A 15,322-nucleotide genomic window follows, 5' to 3' on the forward strand; every position below is an offset into this window, starting at 1 on the left:
GAGGGATGTGATGTTTGGCCCTCACAGGACAGACTGCTAGCTTCCTGCCATTTTTGAGGACACGGCCTGCAAGGGTGCTGGTCTCCTGGGGCATGAGAGCGGAGAGCGCCATCTCTGAGCTTGGGGTTAAGAGGATGGATTCAGGTCCCCATTTGGAGGTGGCTCACTGGGGGCTGGCAGCAGCTAGAAAGTGGGGAGGGGTCCATAGTGAGCAAATCACCGGGAGTGAACAGAGCACCCTGCTTCTACCACCTGAAGCTGGCAGAACTGTGTCCCTTCTGTTGGGAGATGTCTACTCTGTGACTTGAATCCAGAGCTCAAAGGGTCCGAGGCAGCAGAGGGGCTGGTACCTCCGGCCTCTGGGTCCAAGCAGTGGCCACACTTCTGATCCACCTGCTTTGCCGCCACTCTGATTTGCGGCATCATTGCTATGAGTTGCTTGGGGAGATGTTTTCCCTGTGTTCCTCGTCACTGATCTTTCCTGTCACAGGTCCCTGGCCATGCCTCTAAAACTCTTGAAGGTTTGTGGGAGTGCAGAGGAAGTCCCCTGCGTGGGATGGAAGAGGAACATTGTAGACTCCGGAGAGTAGACTGTCTAGAGTAGAACTATGGACACAGGTGGAGTATTCTGTGAGGGGTGTCCCTGGTTCCACCTGCCCCATGCTAGAGCCTCCATCATCTGGCCACACTTGTCCATGCATTGCTAAGTCCCATGGCCAGGGCTGCTCCTTGAGGAAGGGCTCAGGCTGTGCTGGCCCTGGAAGGACATTGGCCTGTGTGGGTGGCATGATGGCCATATCCCCTGACTTTGCAGGACAGCTTGTTTCTTGGTGGCTGCTGGGGTCTTGCTCACCTTGCGGCGTGGTGACAGTGGGGGCTTGGGCATAGGAGGCAGCTGGGTACTGACCAGGTAAATAAGGACCTGCTGGCAGGCCCGTGGCTCTGAGCCCTGGCCTCTCCCTGTGGAACAGTAGCCTGTCAGGAGGTTGGATATAGACCTGCTCATGGTCACAGATGCCAGGTACCCTTGCAGTGTGTGGCCCTGGGCACAGCCTCTCTCTGCCTCAGTTTTTCTATGGATGAAGGAGGTCTCCAGGGCTATCTTCATCGAAGCTGTTGGAATGTCCAGGTTGTATCCGGAGGATCCTGGCAGGAGGCTGTACACCACCCAGCCATGCAGGAGCAGGGCCAAGAGAGAGAGGCTGGCGACTGCAGTGCTCTCTGTTGGGTGGGCGCTGATCCTCCCACGGCTCACTGATGAGCTGCCTTGCCGTCATTGGTATCTGCATCAGGATGGGGCACCGAATGTGATGTGCCAGATTTCCTGCCTTGATGCTTTGCCAGCCGGGCCTCAAACCCCTTCGGCTTCCTGAGGTCAGCCCTCTTCCAGACAGCGCCTGTCACTGGCCACCCCGCACCTCCTGTCCCTGTGCAGGACTCAGCTGAGGCCCTTGTGAGAACTGCGCTTGCAGTGGCAGAGCCCCTGCCTGTGGGATCGCAGGCATCACGTGGTGGGGTGGCTACTTGGTGGTCACCCATTCTAAGAGGTCTTGGTCAATGTGTGTAGGCGGTGGCATTGAGCACTCCAGCTAGCAGAGTGGAGTGTGGCCCCAGCCTTTGGGTGGCTAGGGCTGGGATCCTGTGAGACCAGCCATTGTCCGGGTGCAGGCGCCTTGGTGTGAAGGGACAGTTTGTTCTGTGCTTCAGGGTGGAGCTCATGGCCTTGGTGATGGGAGGAGCAGAGCCTGGCTGAGGGCCCAAGTTGACTCAGTATTTGGAGCGAGCCAGGGCCAGGCCTGGGCTGTGATAGGATGTTATTGCCCTGAGACCGTGCTTCATGACAAGAGGAGCTCCTGGTTCTCTCATACACTTTGACTTTCCAGCCTCTTGTGGAACTATTGTCAAAGAGCTAAGCCTCTGCTCCTGCTAAGTCCTCCCTAATGGCTGTGTGGCTCAAGGTGACACTGGGTTCTGGCCCAGTGTGCCATTGAGGACTGGGAGAGTGGAGGGCAATCAGGTTGGACTTAGCCAGCTGCGGGATGCAACTGTGGTCAACCTGAAGATCTCTCTCCTCAGGGCTGCTGATGCTTCTGGGGACTCCCCACCCTGCCCTGTCCCCAGCAGGTCCCATCAAACGCTATTCGTGTGTGCTGCGGCAGTGGCCTCAATGTTCCGCCCTGGTTCTCTGGCTGTGCTGCGGCTGTGACAGCTTGAAGGTCCCTGCAGTCACATGCTATCTGGGTTGATGGCTGTATTGAGCCACACTGAACAATTTCCTGCTTGTGGCACAGCCACACTCCTCCCCCACGTGGCAGTCTGACGCGGGCAGGTTCTAATGTCTGCTCAGCCTCCAGAACGAGCAGCCTCCACGCGGCTCAGAGCGGTCCCCAGGTGGTGGCTTCACCACTTTGCTTTGAGCTTGGCTGTCAGCAAGGAAGCGGGCTCAGACATGGGGTCCTGGGAAGTGCCACAGGGCTGTGTGGTACAGCTGTAATGTGGTCGGGACAGGAGGGGGATGGGGTGTAGGAGTCTCAGCCAGTTCATGACCTGTTGTCTCCCATTGAATACGTGTCCCTGGGACTATGGTGAGGCACTGCCACCAAACCTGCCTTGCAGATGTCTCTTCTGTGTCTGCGATTATGTCACTGGCCATGGTACCTGGGAGCGCTCCTGGTGTTTGGTGGTAGCAGGCTGGTGGTGTGTGGTACAGTGAGGGTGACCAGGGCAGGGCATCATGCTTTGCACCCCCCAGAAGCACAGTTGTGTACCCAGCAGCAGAGAGCCGCCAGGAGTGATTGAAGCTAACTGCCTCTGCCACCCGATGGTGCCATCTGTGTAGGTGGGGTCATGACACGGCAGTGGGCTAGAGGTGCCTTAGGCCGTCTGTGCCACGTGGCAGACAAACCGTGCACCGGGCTGTTATACAGCTGTGAACACGGTGGTGCAGTCTCCTGGGTTCTGAGGTAGAATGTTAGCAAACTTTGCCCTGTGACAATGGCAGCGGCTGGAAAGGCTGCAGGATGCCATCTCTTAAAAGTAGAATGTTGAGCCGGGCATGGCACACCTTTAATCCCAGCACTCCGGAGGCAGAGGTAGGAGAATTGCCACAAGTTCAAGGCCACCCTAAGATGACAGAGTTAATTCCAGGTCATCCTGGACCAGAGTGAGACCCTACCTTGAAAAACCAGAAAAAAAACCCAAAAAGTAGAATGTTGGCAGTGTGTGTGGAAGGTGGGTACATGAGGACATGTGTGTTTGTAGGCCAGGAAGGGCCTTGATGCTCTGACTCCTTGTGCTGCTCAAGTCAGAGAGACCACCCAGTGTCACTGGACCCTGTGATCACAAGCATTGGTCCAGATGCACATCCTTGCTTCTCACTCTGTCCTGGGGATTTCAGAGTTTTCCTTGTGTGGTTATCCAGCCATGAGCACTGTGGATTGATGGGGTGGCTCCAAGCCTCTAGGGCTCCCAAACAGACACCCCTGGGCAAGCTGGCACTGGCCTATAGAAGGCCCACCCAGGAAGCTCGGGCTGGCTTTCCAAATGGATTTACTTCTAGTCTCATGTAACTCAAGTCATTTTGTGTGGGAATAGCTTAGTAAAAGATGATTTCTCTGAATGAGCACATAGTAACAGGCTCGGGATCTGGGAACTTAGGCATCAGCCGTTATTCCAAGTGGTGAGTAGGGGTAGAGATGCAGGTCACCACCTCAGATGGTAGTGTCCCCATGAGCCCACTCATAACAGTTCAAGGTCAACCTCCCTGTTTCCCCAGACAGGTGCCATGATGTCTGTCTGTCTCCCAAATTCTTGTGTTGAGGGAGATGGTACTGTACTGGGAGGCAGGGCTTTGGGGGACAGTCTGGCTGGGGATCTTTGCCCGTCTTCCACCTGATGTTGCAGGGGAAAAGCAGGAGGCCCATGGCAGGAGCAGCCAGCTTGGGATCCTGCCTCCTGTCTGTGGGAAGTCAGGATTGACTAGAGTGAGAAGAGGAAGGAAAGCCAGCTTCAGCAGCACAGGGTTTTCTTTGTTGAAAGACAGCAGCTCTCCCAGGATGGAACTGCTACATTTAATGTGAAGACTTGGAGATTTAATGGGCCAGGGGTTGGGGATCTTGGGGAGTGAAAACTTGGAGGGAGGAGATAAAGGTCTTTTCTTTTGTTTACTAATCGTCTGCCCAGGTGGCCTGATAGCTCCTGAGGCTGGACCTTTGAGTTATGAGCTTACTTGCTATATGGTCCAGCAAAGTTTTATGGTCCACCAAGGTCAGTGGTTTATTAACCCTTTACTGTCTGCCTCCTTGGTTGTCCTGCCACCTAGTGGGAGCCTAATGGATCCCTAGGTTCCAAATGAGCCCACCCTTTCCTTGTTCTCCCAGCATGGAGGTGGGCATTGCAGTGAGGTCCCTTTCTATGCACCGTCTGGACCCATGTGGGTACCCTGAGGCCACTGGAAATTCCTCAGTCACCAGCTTGAAATGCCACCTTGTGGCAAGCAGCAGGTTGTAGCATGAGCACCCTTGTACTGGGTTTGAGGGTTTCCATGTTTTGAGAAGAAAGCCTGTCACCTCTGCCTGGCCAGCTGAAACTTGGCCACCAACCAAGCTGCCAGCTCATTGTTCCTAGACTCTGACAGTGGTTCTAGAAGACCATGCGTGGCTGACAGGCTGCTTAATGTGCCAATCTTCTGAAGCAAATGGGAAGACTATGGGGAGCAGAGATATGTAGATGGTCCCAAACTGGCTCACAAATCTCCTGCTTGTCACATGTAACTGACAGCTGTATTAGCTTCACCTCTCTCTGGCCAAGCTACCTCTTGACCCCAATAGTGACAGGAGCAGTCCATGGATTCTTTTTTATCCTCAATTTTTATTAACATTTTTCATGATTATAAAAAGAATCCCATGGTAATACCCTCCCCCACCTCACCCTTTCCCCTTTGAAATTCCATTTTCCATCATATCCCCTCCCCATCTCAATGAGTCTCTCTTTTATTTGATGTCATGGTCTTTTCCTCCTCTTATGAAGGTCTTGTGTAGGTAGTGTCAGGCACTATGAAGTCATGGATATCCAGGCCATTTTATGTCTGGAGGGAACACATTGTAAGGAATCCTACCCTTCCTTTGGCACTTATATTCTTTCCGCCACCTCTTCCACATTAGATCCTGAGCCTTGGAAGGTGTGATCGAGATGTTACTCAGTACTCCAGTCACTTCTTTCCAGCACTGTGATACCTTCTGAGTCATCCCAAAGTCACTGCCATCTGAAAAGAGAAGGTTCTCTACCCAAAGTGAGAGCAGCGTTAGTATAAGGGTATAAATATTAAGAGAAGTGCTTACTGGGCAGTTTGATAAGCATAGTATACACATTTTTCCAGACATCAGCAGATGTTACACCCCTAGGGCTCATGACTACCCCTGTTTTAAGTTTTCAGTATCAGGAATGTGTTTCCCTACATGGAGTGGTCCTCCAGTCCAATTGGAGGCCAGTTGGTTTCCACTATGACAGACCTGCCACTATTGCACCCATTGGCTCATTTGGGCTGGGTGGCCAATTATAAGGCTTGCAGTGTTCACTGTTGAGTATCTTCACTGGTGGTATCTCTTCCTCCCATTGAACTACATGTAGAATGGCTTCTTCCAGCTTTCTGTCAGCTGGTCTACATGGAGGAGGTTATCAGCTCAGTTCCAGCAAGGTTTCTCAGTGGCCTTGCAGCCCAAGTATGTGGAGTCTTCAGCAATAGGGTCTTACCATCTATTCCTGGTGGGAAACCAAGGGCCTCAGCAATGGCCTGTGTTTTAGGGGCTTCAGGGACCTCCCTGGCCAACAACTCGCTGGAGGTATCCCCTCCCTGGCCTAATGTGCCAATCTTCTGAGGCAAATGGGAGGACTATGGGGAGCAGAGATATGTAGATGATCCCAAACTGGCTTACAAATCTCCTGCTTGTCACGTGTAACTGACAGCTGCATCAGTCTCACCTCTCTGGCCCAGATACCTCTTGACCCATTCTGTCCTGAGCTGAGGTCAGGAGGGTGCTTGTGGGGGACGCTGGGGCACCAAATGATGAGGACAGGTAGCTGGCACTCTGTTTTCCCCTCCCGTGCTTATCCCCTCTCACCCATGAGGAGGGTGGCCACGATGGAGACCTTAGCAGGCTGAACAAATTCACTGTAGTTCCATGGGGACCTCCCTACCTGTCTGCAGCTGTCTGCCCTTGGGGTGCCCCGTCTCTGCCTTGCTCCAACCAATCTGGTTCCAGCTGCACCATGGAGTGGCAGCAGGAGGGAATGTGGGAGGGAGGGGTCGGAGCCCTTAGCATCCAGGATCTATACCTTCCCCAGGGTGCTCTGAGGTAAGGCCATCTGCTGCTGCTGCCCTGTGGCCAGGCCAGCTCCCCTCCTGTGCTGCTTTCTGCTGTGGGGACATTTGCATCTGTTCTGCCTAGGGCTGGGCACCACTGTGTTCATTCTCTCCCTGACTGAATTGACCCTTGGTAACTGTGGAAGGCCCTTGATAGGGTTGCCAGCTCTGTTGATGTGAGATGTTCATGTGCATCTACTTGTCTACAGTGGGGGCGTCCACAGGGTGACCTCCCACTTGCAGGCCAGGATCACTGGAAAGGGCCGCAACAAGGCTAGAATTCCAGTGCCCTGGTCACTTGAAGTGGAGAGGAAACCAAGGCAGGAAGCTAGGATAGCTGCCAGATCAGACTCTTGCCATGTACAGTTGACCCTGGCCTTGCCTCTGCTCCTTACTGGGTCTACAGAGGGTGAGTGAGTAAGCATTGATGAATTGTGGGTACTGGCTTTGCATGGATTGGGTTGAATAGGGTGCTTACCTCACCATCCTCCTCCTCCGTGGCCCTGGGAGCATGGGATAGCTACTGCAGGTGCCCTGGTGGCTGAGCGCCCGGTACCTCACATGTCCTGGTGAGCTCTGGTGTACGAGGGGCAGATGGAGCAGAAGCCAAAGCGCATGCTCCTCAAGAGCCCCTCACTGCCCCGCACACTGTCATTCAGCTCATGCCCCCGAGAGCTCCTCCACTCTGTCCTACATGCTGACATGTTGGTCCCGTCCCTCGAGAGCATCTCCACTCTATTCTGGGTGCCATCTGTACTCCTAAGAGCCCATCCAGGCTGTCAGCTCAGGTCACTTCAGAGCAGAGGGGTGGGAGCAGGCAGGTGTGAGGGACATAAGGGTGTCCCCTTAGAGAAACATTAAGTTGGATCTGTTGCCCAGCCTTTGGTTTCCTGGAAGGTGGGGGCTGCTCCAGCAGCTGTGGGGCTGGCTCTTTCTGGAAGGAGGCTCAGGGACTCGGTGTGGCACCTAGTCAGCCATCAGGCTAGAATGGCAGCACACTGCTCCTCCCTGTCCCATGGCTGTGTCCAAAATGAGCCAGGCTGTCCCTCCTTCCCCAGGGCCCTGTGTTCTTACCTCCTTTCCATGTGTCCATGCTCCCCAGGTTTTTGCAGTGTCCATGTGGCAATGTGTGTGACTATCTTAGTGGCCACTGTCCCTGCAAGGTGACCCTTGCACCTGCCACACAGGCTTGTGCCAATGGCTGTGCTGACCAGTGGTATTGGCCATGGACTGAGAACATGTTGGGCATGGGCCAACACTGGCTGTGTGGGGACCGGGCTGTGCTCTGTGGTGCATGTCTGCATGTCCCCCATGGGCACACACAGGTGCTTCTCTAATTACTTAAGGAAAAACAATTGCAGAGCCATTTAGTACAAATCCTGAAGCCAAGTGGATAGTGACTCCAGGGAGGCTGGCCAGGAGTATGGAATACAGGCGCCATCTGCACCCAGCCTCTCACAAGCTCCTGTTAACTGGACTGAGTTTGCAGGAAGCACTTGGCCATAGATACTCTCTCTCCCTCTAGCTCAGCATGGCTGGGTCCTGACTGTTCCCAAGTCTCCAGTGGATCCTGCAGGTGGCATGGTTGGCCCTGGGCACAGGAGGAGGTGCCAGCTGCAGGGCATTCTGCATGTGCTCCAGGTCCAGCCTTCCAGAAGAGGTCATTCGGAAGGGCTTGTCATACCCCCTGCCCCCAGTGTCTCCTTCACCTCCCCAAGGATGCAAAAATGAAAGGCCTTTAGCTGCGCTCTGGAAGCTGGAGACAGATAAGTCTTTCAGATGGGTTTCTGAGGCTAGGCTGTGGTGGAGGTGTCAGCTCCCCCATGGCCTCACAGGAGATGCCAGGACTACTCCAGACCAAGAGTCTCCAGCCTTGCACGTCCTTGCTGCAGCCCTGGCTTGATTTTTGTCAATAAAATTTTTATCTTAATTTTATGAGGGAGCAAGAGAATTGGCATGCCAGGGCCTGTGCAGTCGAACTCCAGATGCATGCATGACCTTGTGCGCATGTGTCATCTTGTGCATCTGGCTTAACGTGGTTTCTGGGGAGTCGAACCTGGGTTCTTAGGCTTCCCAGGCAAGTGCCTTAACTGCTAGGCCATCTCTCCAGCCCTTAATAAAGTTCTGTTGGCACACCTCTGCACTCACTCAGGGTCCATCATGCTCGGGAGCTGCTGTGGTCAGGCTGAAACGTGGCATGGGTGTGGCTCAGTGGGAGCACCTGCCCAGTGTACATGAGGCTCTGGGTTTGTCACCAGCACAGAAACCACAGCCGAAAGTAGTTTTTGACATGCCAGCCCTGCCCTAGACCCATGTAGGTTTTCCAGCCCCATCTGGGCCACCCCCCATGGGTGACAGCACTGCCTCATCCCAGGTGGTGACATCCAGTAAAGTCAGCAGTCCCGCAAGGAGGACAGCTGCCCTCTGCAGAGTGCTTACCTAGTTGTCCTTTACACACTGTTGGGCAGACCGGCACTTGGGCACTCACTGCTGCAGAAGGGCTCCTGCAGCCCACCTGCCCCTGCATTGCGTGGGATGGGTGGAGAACTGCTTTTGGGGACTGTGGAGCAGGTGTCCCCTGCCCCAGACTCAGCCTGTGCCCCCCCCCCCATAGTGCACTTGCCGCAAGGACATGGTGAAGATCTCCATGGACGTGTTTGTGCGCATCCTGCAGCCCGATCGCTACGAGCAGTGGAAGCAGGGCCGCGATCTGACCGTGCTGGACCACACCAGGCCCACGGCCCTGAGCAGCCCCGAGCTGAATTCCTGGAGCGCCTCGCGTGCCTCACTCAAGGCTAAACTCCTGCGCAGGTGAGTGGCTGTGGCCAGCCTTCCCCTCCATTCTGGAGGCTTCTCTATTTTTTACCTGCTGCCATTGCTGAGCCCCAGGCCCTCAGCCTCTGAGTCCCACATCCCTCCTGCTACTTCCTCTGTGACAGAACCTGGTGGCTGACAGTCTGTGTGAGCATTCTTGGGCTTGCGAGCTCATGTGGTCAGGGTGCCCAGATTCAATGTCCATGCCCAGGGATAGCCTTGGCCTCTTCCCAGACACTTCGTCTAGCTGGGTATGTGGCCTCACCCAACAGGGTACCAGTGTCCTTGGCCACTGGCTGCCAGGATTGGAGTTGTTGGTGGCAGGCTGGTAAGGAAATGTCCCCGCGCTCACTGATGAGAGGCCTGTTTGTGCAGCCAAGTGCAGCCCTTTGCCTTGGAGCAACAACCAGTCTCAGCCATGAGCCCTGCTGTCAGCCACAGACAGGGCGCCCCAGGGGACTGTGCCTGATCCGTTACCACTGGGTCAGTGTCCACCATGTGCACGACCCTGACTAGAAATCACCTGCTGACCTGCTCACGGGTGCCGACCCTGGTACCTCTGCAGAGTGGTCTTTCTGAACCGCCTCCTGCTCGTGCAGTTCCACATCAGCTCAGGGTTTCTATCACACAGCTGGCATTGCTGTGGGGCCTGGCCACAGTGGGTGGTGCCTCACACTCCGCAGATAGGCCTAGATAGAAGTCTGCTGTAACTACTGCTCTTAGTTTCAATACTCCCACCTCTGGGTATAGGCCTCACCCATCCGTTTACAGCTGCCGGTCTCCCTTGGAGAGCAGTCTATGGCGTAGAATGTTCTCATGGCTTCCTGACAGTGTCCAGCACAAAAGACACTTGTCTGCTTCCCTCTGTTGCCATCCCTGTGACTTCTTGGGTCCCCATGCAAAGCAGCCTCATGGAAGGGCTGCCTGTGCCCACATGGATGACTGGTGCCACCTGCCTAACAGGTAGTCTGCAGTGACCAAGGGCTCAGCTGGTCAATAGATTGCAGATTGCAGAGGGTGAGGTTGTCTGCAGAAGTCATCTGCAGCCCCAGCCCTCTGCCCAGAAGTGGGTATGGACCCCCAGCCTCTGCCCCTACATCTCACCATCCTCCTCTGTGCTGGCAACAAGCAGAAGCTAGCGACAGTGACTGAATAACACATGATGTCAGTGCAGTTCCCAAAGACATCACTCCTGAGCTTCAGGACACCAGACAAGGCTGGCTCAGAGTTCCTGGACCTTCTGTAGAAGCTGTCTGTTGACTCTTTCTATCCAGAGACAATGTGTACGGGGGTGCCCTGGGCAGTTGACCCCAGGCTGTGCCTGACATCCCCAACTTTGCCAGTCCTGTGCTTGGGGCTGGGAGTGTCAGACCGAGCACTTTGGCTCAGGGCAGTGTGGTGGATTTGTCTCTGTTCCTCTACACCAGGGACTTGGGGACAGAGGGCTGTGTCATTGCTGTGGTGCGTCCTGGGTCCTGGAGGGTGCTGAGCAGTACCTCTGGCTTCTACCCATTCCACAGCAGGAGTTCTGCAAGTCAGGACCCCACACACATCTCTTACGTTGCTCAGGATCCCCTGTTGTCTGGGAACCACTGCTATAGACCTGTGGGTGGTATCAATGACCTCCTCGCCCCTGGCTGTGACTTTGACACCTGTGTATTCACAAGGTGTCACTGTAGGAAGAACAAAGCTGGTCAGAGCCCAGACCTCTGCTCCCTGTCAGCCTGCTGGGTGGACTGACCCAGCTGACTGAGGTTGCCAGCCAGAAGCTAGAGCCACAGACAGCCCCTGCCAGGTTGCCCCCAGGGACTGGTTATCACCAGTGAAGGAAAATGTTGTCCTGCACTATTAGCCTCCGTGGCTATTATTGGCGTCACGTGGGAAGCCACTCTCTTTTTCTCCCAGCACAACCTGATCACCATGTCCCCAGCCCTGCAGCTTCCCTGCCACCTGTTGGCCCTGTAGTAAGTGGTCACTCTGCCTTGCTGGCCTTATGTCCCTAGACCTAGGGTCAGGCCTGTAACCATAGACACTTCCCTTAGAAGCTCCCCCTGGGGCGCTCGGAGCTTGAGGACATCCCACCCAGACCTGCCAGGACCAAGACAAGAAGCTTGGGAGATGTAAATTGTTCTGTGCCTGGTGGCGGCACAGATCCTTCCATTGGCCCCCACAGAACCTCCTGCTTGTCCCCTCTGCCTGCCATGCTCCTCGAAGCCAGCTGGGAGTAGGGTCAGAGAGGCAACTCTGGCAGGAGAGGACACCAGAAGTGCCGTCCAGGATGGAGTGGGGGGGGGGGGGGGGCGTGCAGACAAGTCTCTAGTCGGCAGAGAAGGTGCTGCAAGCAGCCCAGGAGAGATGGGGGCCAGCCTCCTGCAAGAGTTTCTAAAGCAGAAGATGTCTGGGGACCAAGCACATCCCAGGCACATGGCTTTGACACACGAGCCACCTGTGCCCAGGCACATTCTTGAGGAACCCTGTGGGTTGAGTTCAGCAGGAAATGCCCACAGCTTCCAGGTCAGCATGGACAAGAGGGGTCAGTGAGCAAGTCCCTCAGCTCCTGGCGCCTCTTGCCAAGAATCCCACCCAGCAGACCGCTGGCTGGATACCGAAAGGTAAAGGCTCGCTCCCTTCCTCCCTGAGAGCTGCTGGGGGATGAGCGTCAGGAGACAGAAGGACAAGCTGCAAGAACCACAGAGCATTAGATAGTGACCTGGAGGGCTGCCTGTCACCAGAGGACAGAGTTGCTGCTGCGGCGAAGATGACATGTACACGGGAGACAATTGTGGACACCAAGAAAATAAGCAGCCAGGCTGGCGCAGTGGCTCACATCTATAATCTCTGCACTCAGAAGGCTGAGGCAGGAGGATTGCCTTTAGTTTAAGGCCAGCCTGGGCTACAGAATGAGTTCCTTCCCAGTCAGCTTGGGCTTGAGTGAGATGCTGCTTCAAAAAGAAAACGACAGTATAGCATCCAGACCCAAGTCTGGCTCAGACTTTCACAGAGTCCCACAATTCCTGAGTGCAGAGGTGAGGGCTGTATCCTGAATGTCTGCCTGACATCGGGGGGCTGTCAGCAAAGATGGAACCACAGACATTGAAGAAAAGGAAGAGGGGACAGGAACTTCAGCACAGGGACAAGACAGTTTGGGTGACACGATTTATTGGGGTGCAGCTGGGTTATGGTATAGCTTGGCTGATCCAGGGCAGCCAGCCCTATGTGTGGAATGCCTCTCACACTTGTATCCAAGTCTCCTGTTCTTGGGAACAGGACTCAGCAGGGTGGGAGGCCACTCAGGTAGATAGATCCAGGTCCTGTGTCCTGGATCCTCGCACTGTGGAGATGGGGCTGGCATATTGTGGGATGGGCAGTATGACGGGAATCCTGAGGATACCCCCATGGTCTGTGGGAGGGGTAGGACAGGCCCAGGTGGCCTCCAGGGCTGGCTCCTAGGTGAGGATGGCAGACTAAGGTAGGACTCTTGGGATTTTGGAGCCTGGTGAGCTGAGAGAGTCTGACCTTAGAACTCTGAGCCCATCCCTGCAGTTCCAGAGCCAGGGTGACATTGGAGGCTCCAGTATTCAGCCCAAAGCCTCCTTCCCCAAGCTCGCATTTCTCAGTCACCCAGGAGGTGGGACTGCCCACTTTAGCTGAAAGTGGAACCTAGGTGGAAATAGCCCCTGGACAGAGGTGCCCTGTGTTCCGTGCCCTCCTCCTGCCCCTGTGCCCCCTCACCCCTACCCCTGCCTGTCGCCCTGCCTGGCCTCCTGCAGCCACCATGTGTGCCCGCCATGCCTCTGCCTGCGCCTTCCCCCGGAATGCCTCCCTGCTTGCTGCTGCTGCTGCTGCTGCTCATCCGCGGGGCTCACGCTGCAGACATCGAGGGGCCTTTCCTGGTCAGGTTGGGGTCGCCACTGCAGGGAGCACGGACCAGTTAGGGAGAGGAGGCCCAGTGCAGTCAGAGCCCTGCGGACCACAGGCCACCACCCAGGGCCTCAGTATTGGGGGCTTTGCTGAACAAGTCCTAACGAGTGAGACAGGCCCGTGGGGAGCTGAGCTCTGAGGCCAGAGATGACCAGAGATCAAGGGGCTGCAGGGTTCCCTATCTTCTGGAGCACAGAAGGGTCGGAGGAAAACGCTACCATTTACGTTCTAGACAAATTAGTCTGAAGGACAGCAGACCCTGGAGGAGAACTGAGGAGGAGAGGAGGCCGGGTCTAGACAGGAGGCGAGAGCAGACCAGGAGGCCGGGGCTGGCGTAAGTGCACCCCTCCTGTCGCAGCGTCCATGCCAGCCGCTGGCTGTGGCCCCCATCCCATGCCATGTTGTTGAGCCTATCCAGCTCCATCCTCCCTGCTTCACACTGCCCACACCTCCCCTTCCCCCCACCCAAGGGAACCCTACTGACCTCTGAGTGCCTCAGTTTCCCTGCTCTCCCATCCTGCCTGACAGATGTACTCCTTCAGGTCACACCGGAAGCGGAGCCAACCCAAGAAGCCAAAGCCTGAAGACCCCAAGTCCCCGGGGGAGATGGCTGCCGGGGCTCTTGTCCTGGACATGGCAGGGGGCTATGCCAGGGAGGAACCTACACCAGAAGCTGATCCTGAGGAGGAGGAGGAGGAGTCGCCCCTACAGGGCCGGGAGGCCGAGAGTACTGAAGGTCAGTTTTAAGGTGTAAGGACCAGGCCTTGTCCAGTGTCATCATAGAAGACGTGTGGTCTGTGACCCAGTACCAGTGCACTCCTGCTGTTGGCCTGAAGGTCAGGCAGAGACCCTGCTCAGGAACAGGGAGGTGCAGTCAGCTTGGCTCCTGAGAGCAGCACTGGGGGGCTGAATACGAGAACATCCTGCCATGAGGGACATCCCACAAATGTGTTGTGTCTGGGGACCTGTGAGCTGCATCTGGTCATCTGAGCCTCTTGGTGTGGGTTCCCTGTCACTGGTTTTCAGTGTCCTGACCTGGACTTCAGTGTCTCACACTTGTATCCAAGTCTCCTATTCTTGGGAACAGGACTCAGCAGGGTGGGAGGCCACTCAGGTAGATCCAGGTCCTGTGTCCTGGATCCTCGCACTGTGGAGATGGGGCTGGCATATTGTGGGATGGGCAGTATGACGGGAAACCTGAGGATGCCCCTATTTGCACCTGGGCCACGCCCGAGTGGGAAGGAGGGCAGCCCTTCATGGCACTAGGCAGAATATGACAAGTTGGCCAGCCAACTCTAGATTCCTGTGGATTTGGGGAGGTCAGCCCTCTGCACACCAAGATGCAGGGGTCTTGAAGGCAGCCTGGCAGGGAAGGATGAGCGACGTGGCCACACTGTTCTTTCATGCATAGGCAACACAATCTGTACACACATGGCCCAACAGCGACTAATGGCAGGAGGCAGTTCTTGCCCAGCCACTCAGAAAATATTAGGTCCACAAAAATGTCACTTAGGAAAATAGCAACCAAATGTGATGGGGACTCCAGGAGCAGCCAGGCCAGAAACACTCCTGTCATCCATCACTTGGGAGGCTGAGGCAGGAGGGCCTCTGTGACTTTGAGTCTACTCTGGGCTAATGAATGAGATCTTATCTCAAGTAAAAATAGGGACAAGGGTGCTAGAGACGTGGCTCAGTGGTTTGAGTGCTTGTCTAAGCATGGGTGAGGCTATGGCTTCCACCCCAGTGTGGCAGTATCATAGTAGGAAAATGAGAAATCCCAGAGCTGCCTGTGGCAGAACTGAGTGTGTGGATCATTGGGGTCGTGTGCACTTGCGGAGGGCTCAGAAGTTCCCTCCTGGGTTACTTGCAGGTCACCGTGCTTCCACATTGGGTCCAGGGCTTAGGGCTGTGTGGTGACACCGCAGGCAGTTAAAAGCACACCAGGAACAGTCACAGCAGGACTTGAGGGGCTCTGTGACCTGGATGTTGACACCTGATGGGTGATGGAAAGGCTCTTGCTCTCACCCACACTAGGTGGCCTCTCATGATCTTCGTCCCTGGACCTTGTACATGCCTGGTGCTCACGGTCTGGGGGCGTGGCAGGCCACTCCCAAGAGCCCCACATTCCTTGGCTTATTTGCTCCTGTTTGTCCTGGTCTCAGAGCCGGCAGCATCTCCAGGTCTGTTTTTGACACTCTGGCCACCTCCTTTGGAGGACCATGTGCT

General features: G+C 55.5%; 1 protein-coding gene across 2 annotated transcripts in view; it reads left to right on the top strand.

The window, feature by feature from the left end:
• Kdm4b (lysine demethylase 4B) overlaps nt 1–15,322 on the top strand; it is a 105,841-nt gene that overhangs the window by 75,591 nt on the left and 14,928 nt on the right. The window contains exons 10-12 of one of the 2 annotated variants that reach the window (XM_004654976.2): nt 8,976–9,172; nt 13,329–13,430; nt 13,639–13,832. In XM_004654976.2, the coding sequence (XP_004655033.1) occupies nt 8,976–9,172; nt 13,329–13,430; nt 13,639–13,832 (493 nt within the window). The remainder of the gene's footprint in view (nt 1–8,975; nt 9,173–13,328; nt 13,431–13,638; nt 13,833–15,322) is intronic. The other variant, XM_045134823.1, reaches the window with a different exon arrangement.

The sequence above is a fragment of the Jaculus jaculus genome, chromosome 15 (genome assembly GCF_020740685.1).
Source record: "Jaculus jaculus isolate mJacJac1 chromosome 15, mJacJac1.mat.Y.cur, whole genome shotgun sequence".
Classification (NCBI taxonomy): domain Eukaryota; kingdom Metazoa; phylum Chordata; class Mammalia; order Rodentia; family Dipodidae; genus Jaculus; species Jaculus jaculus.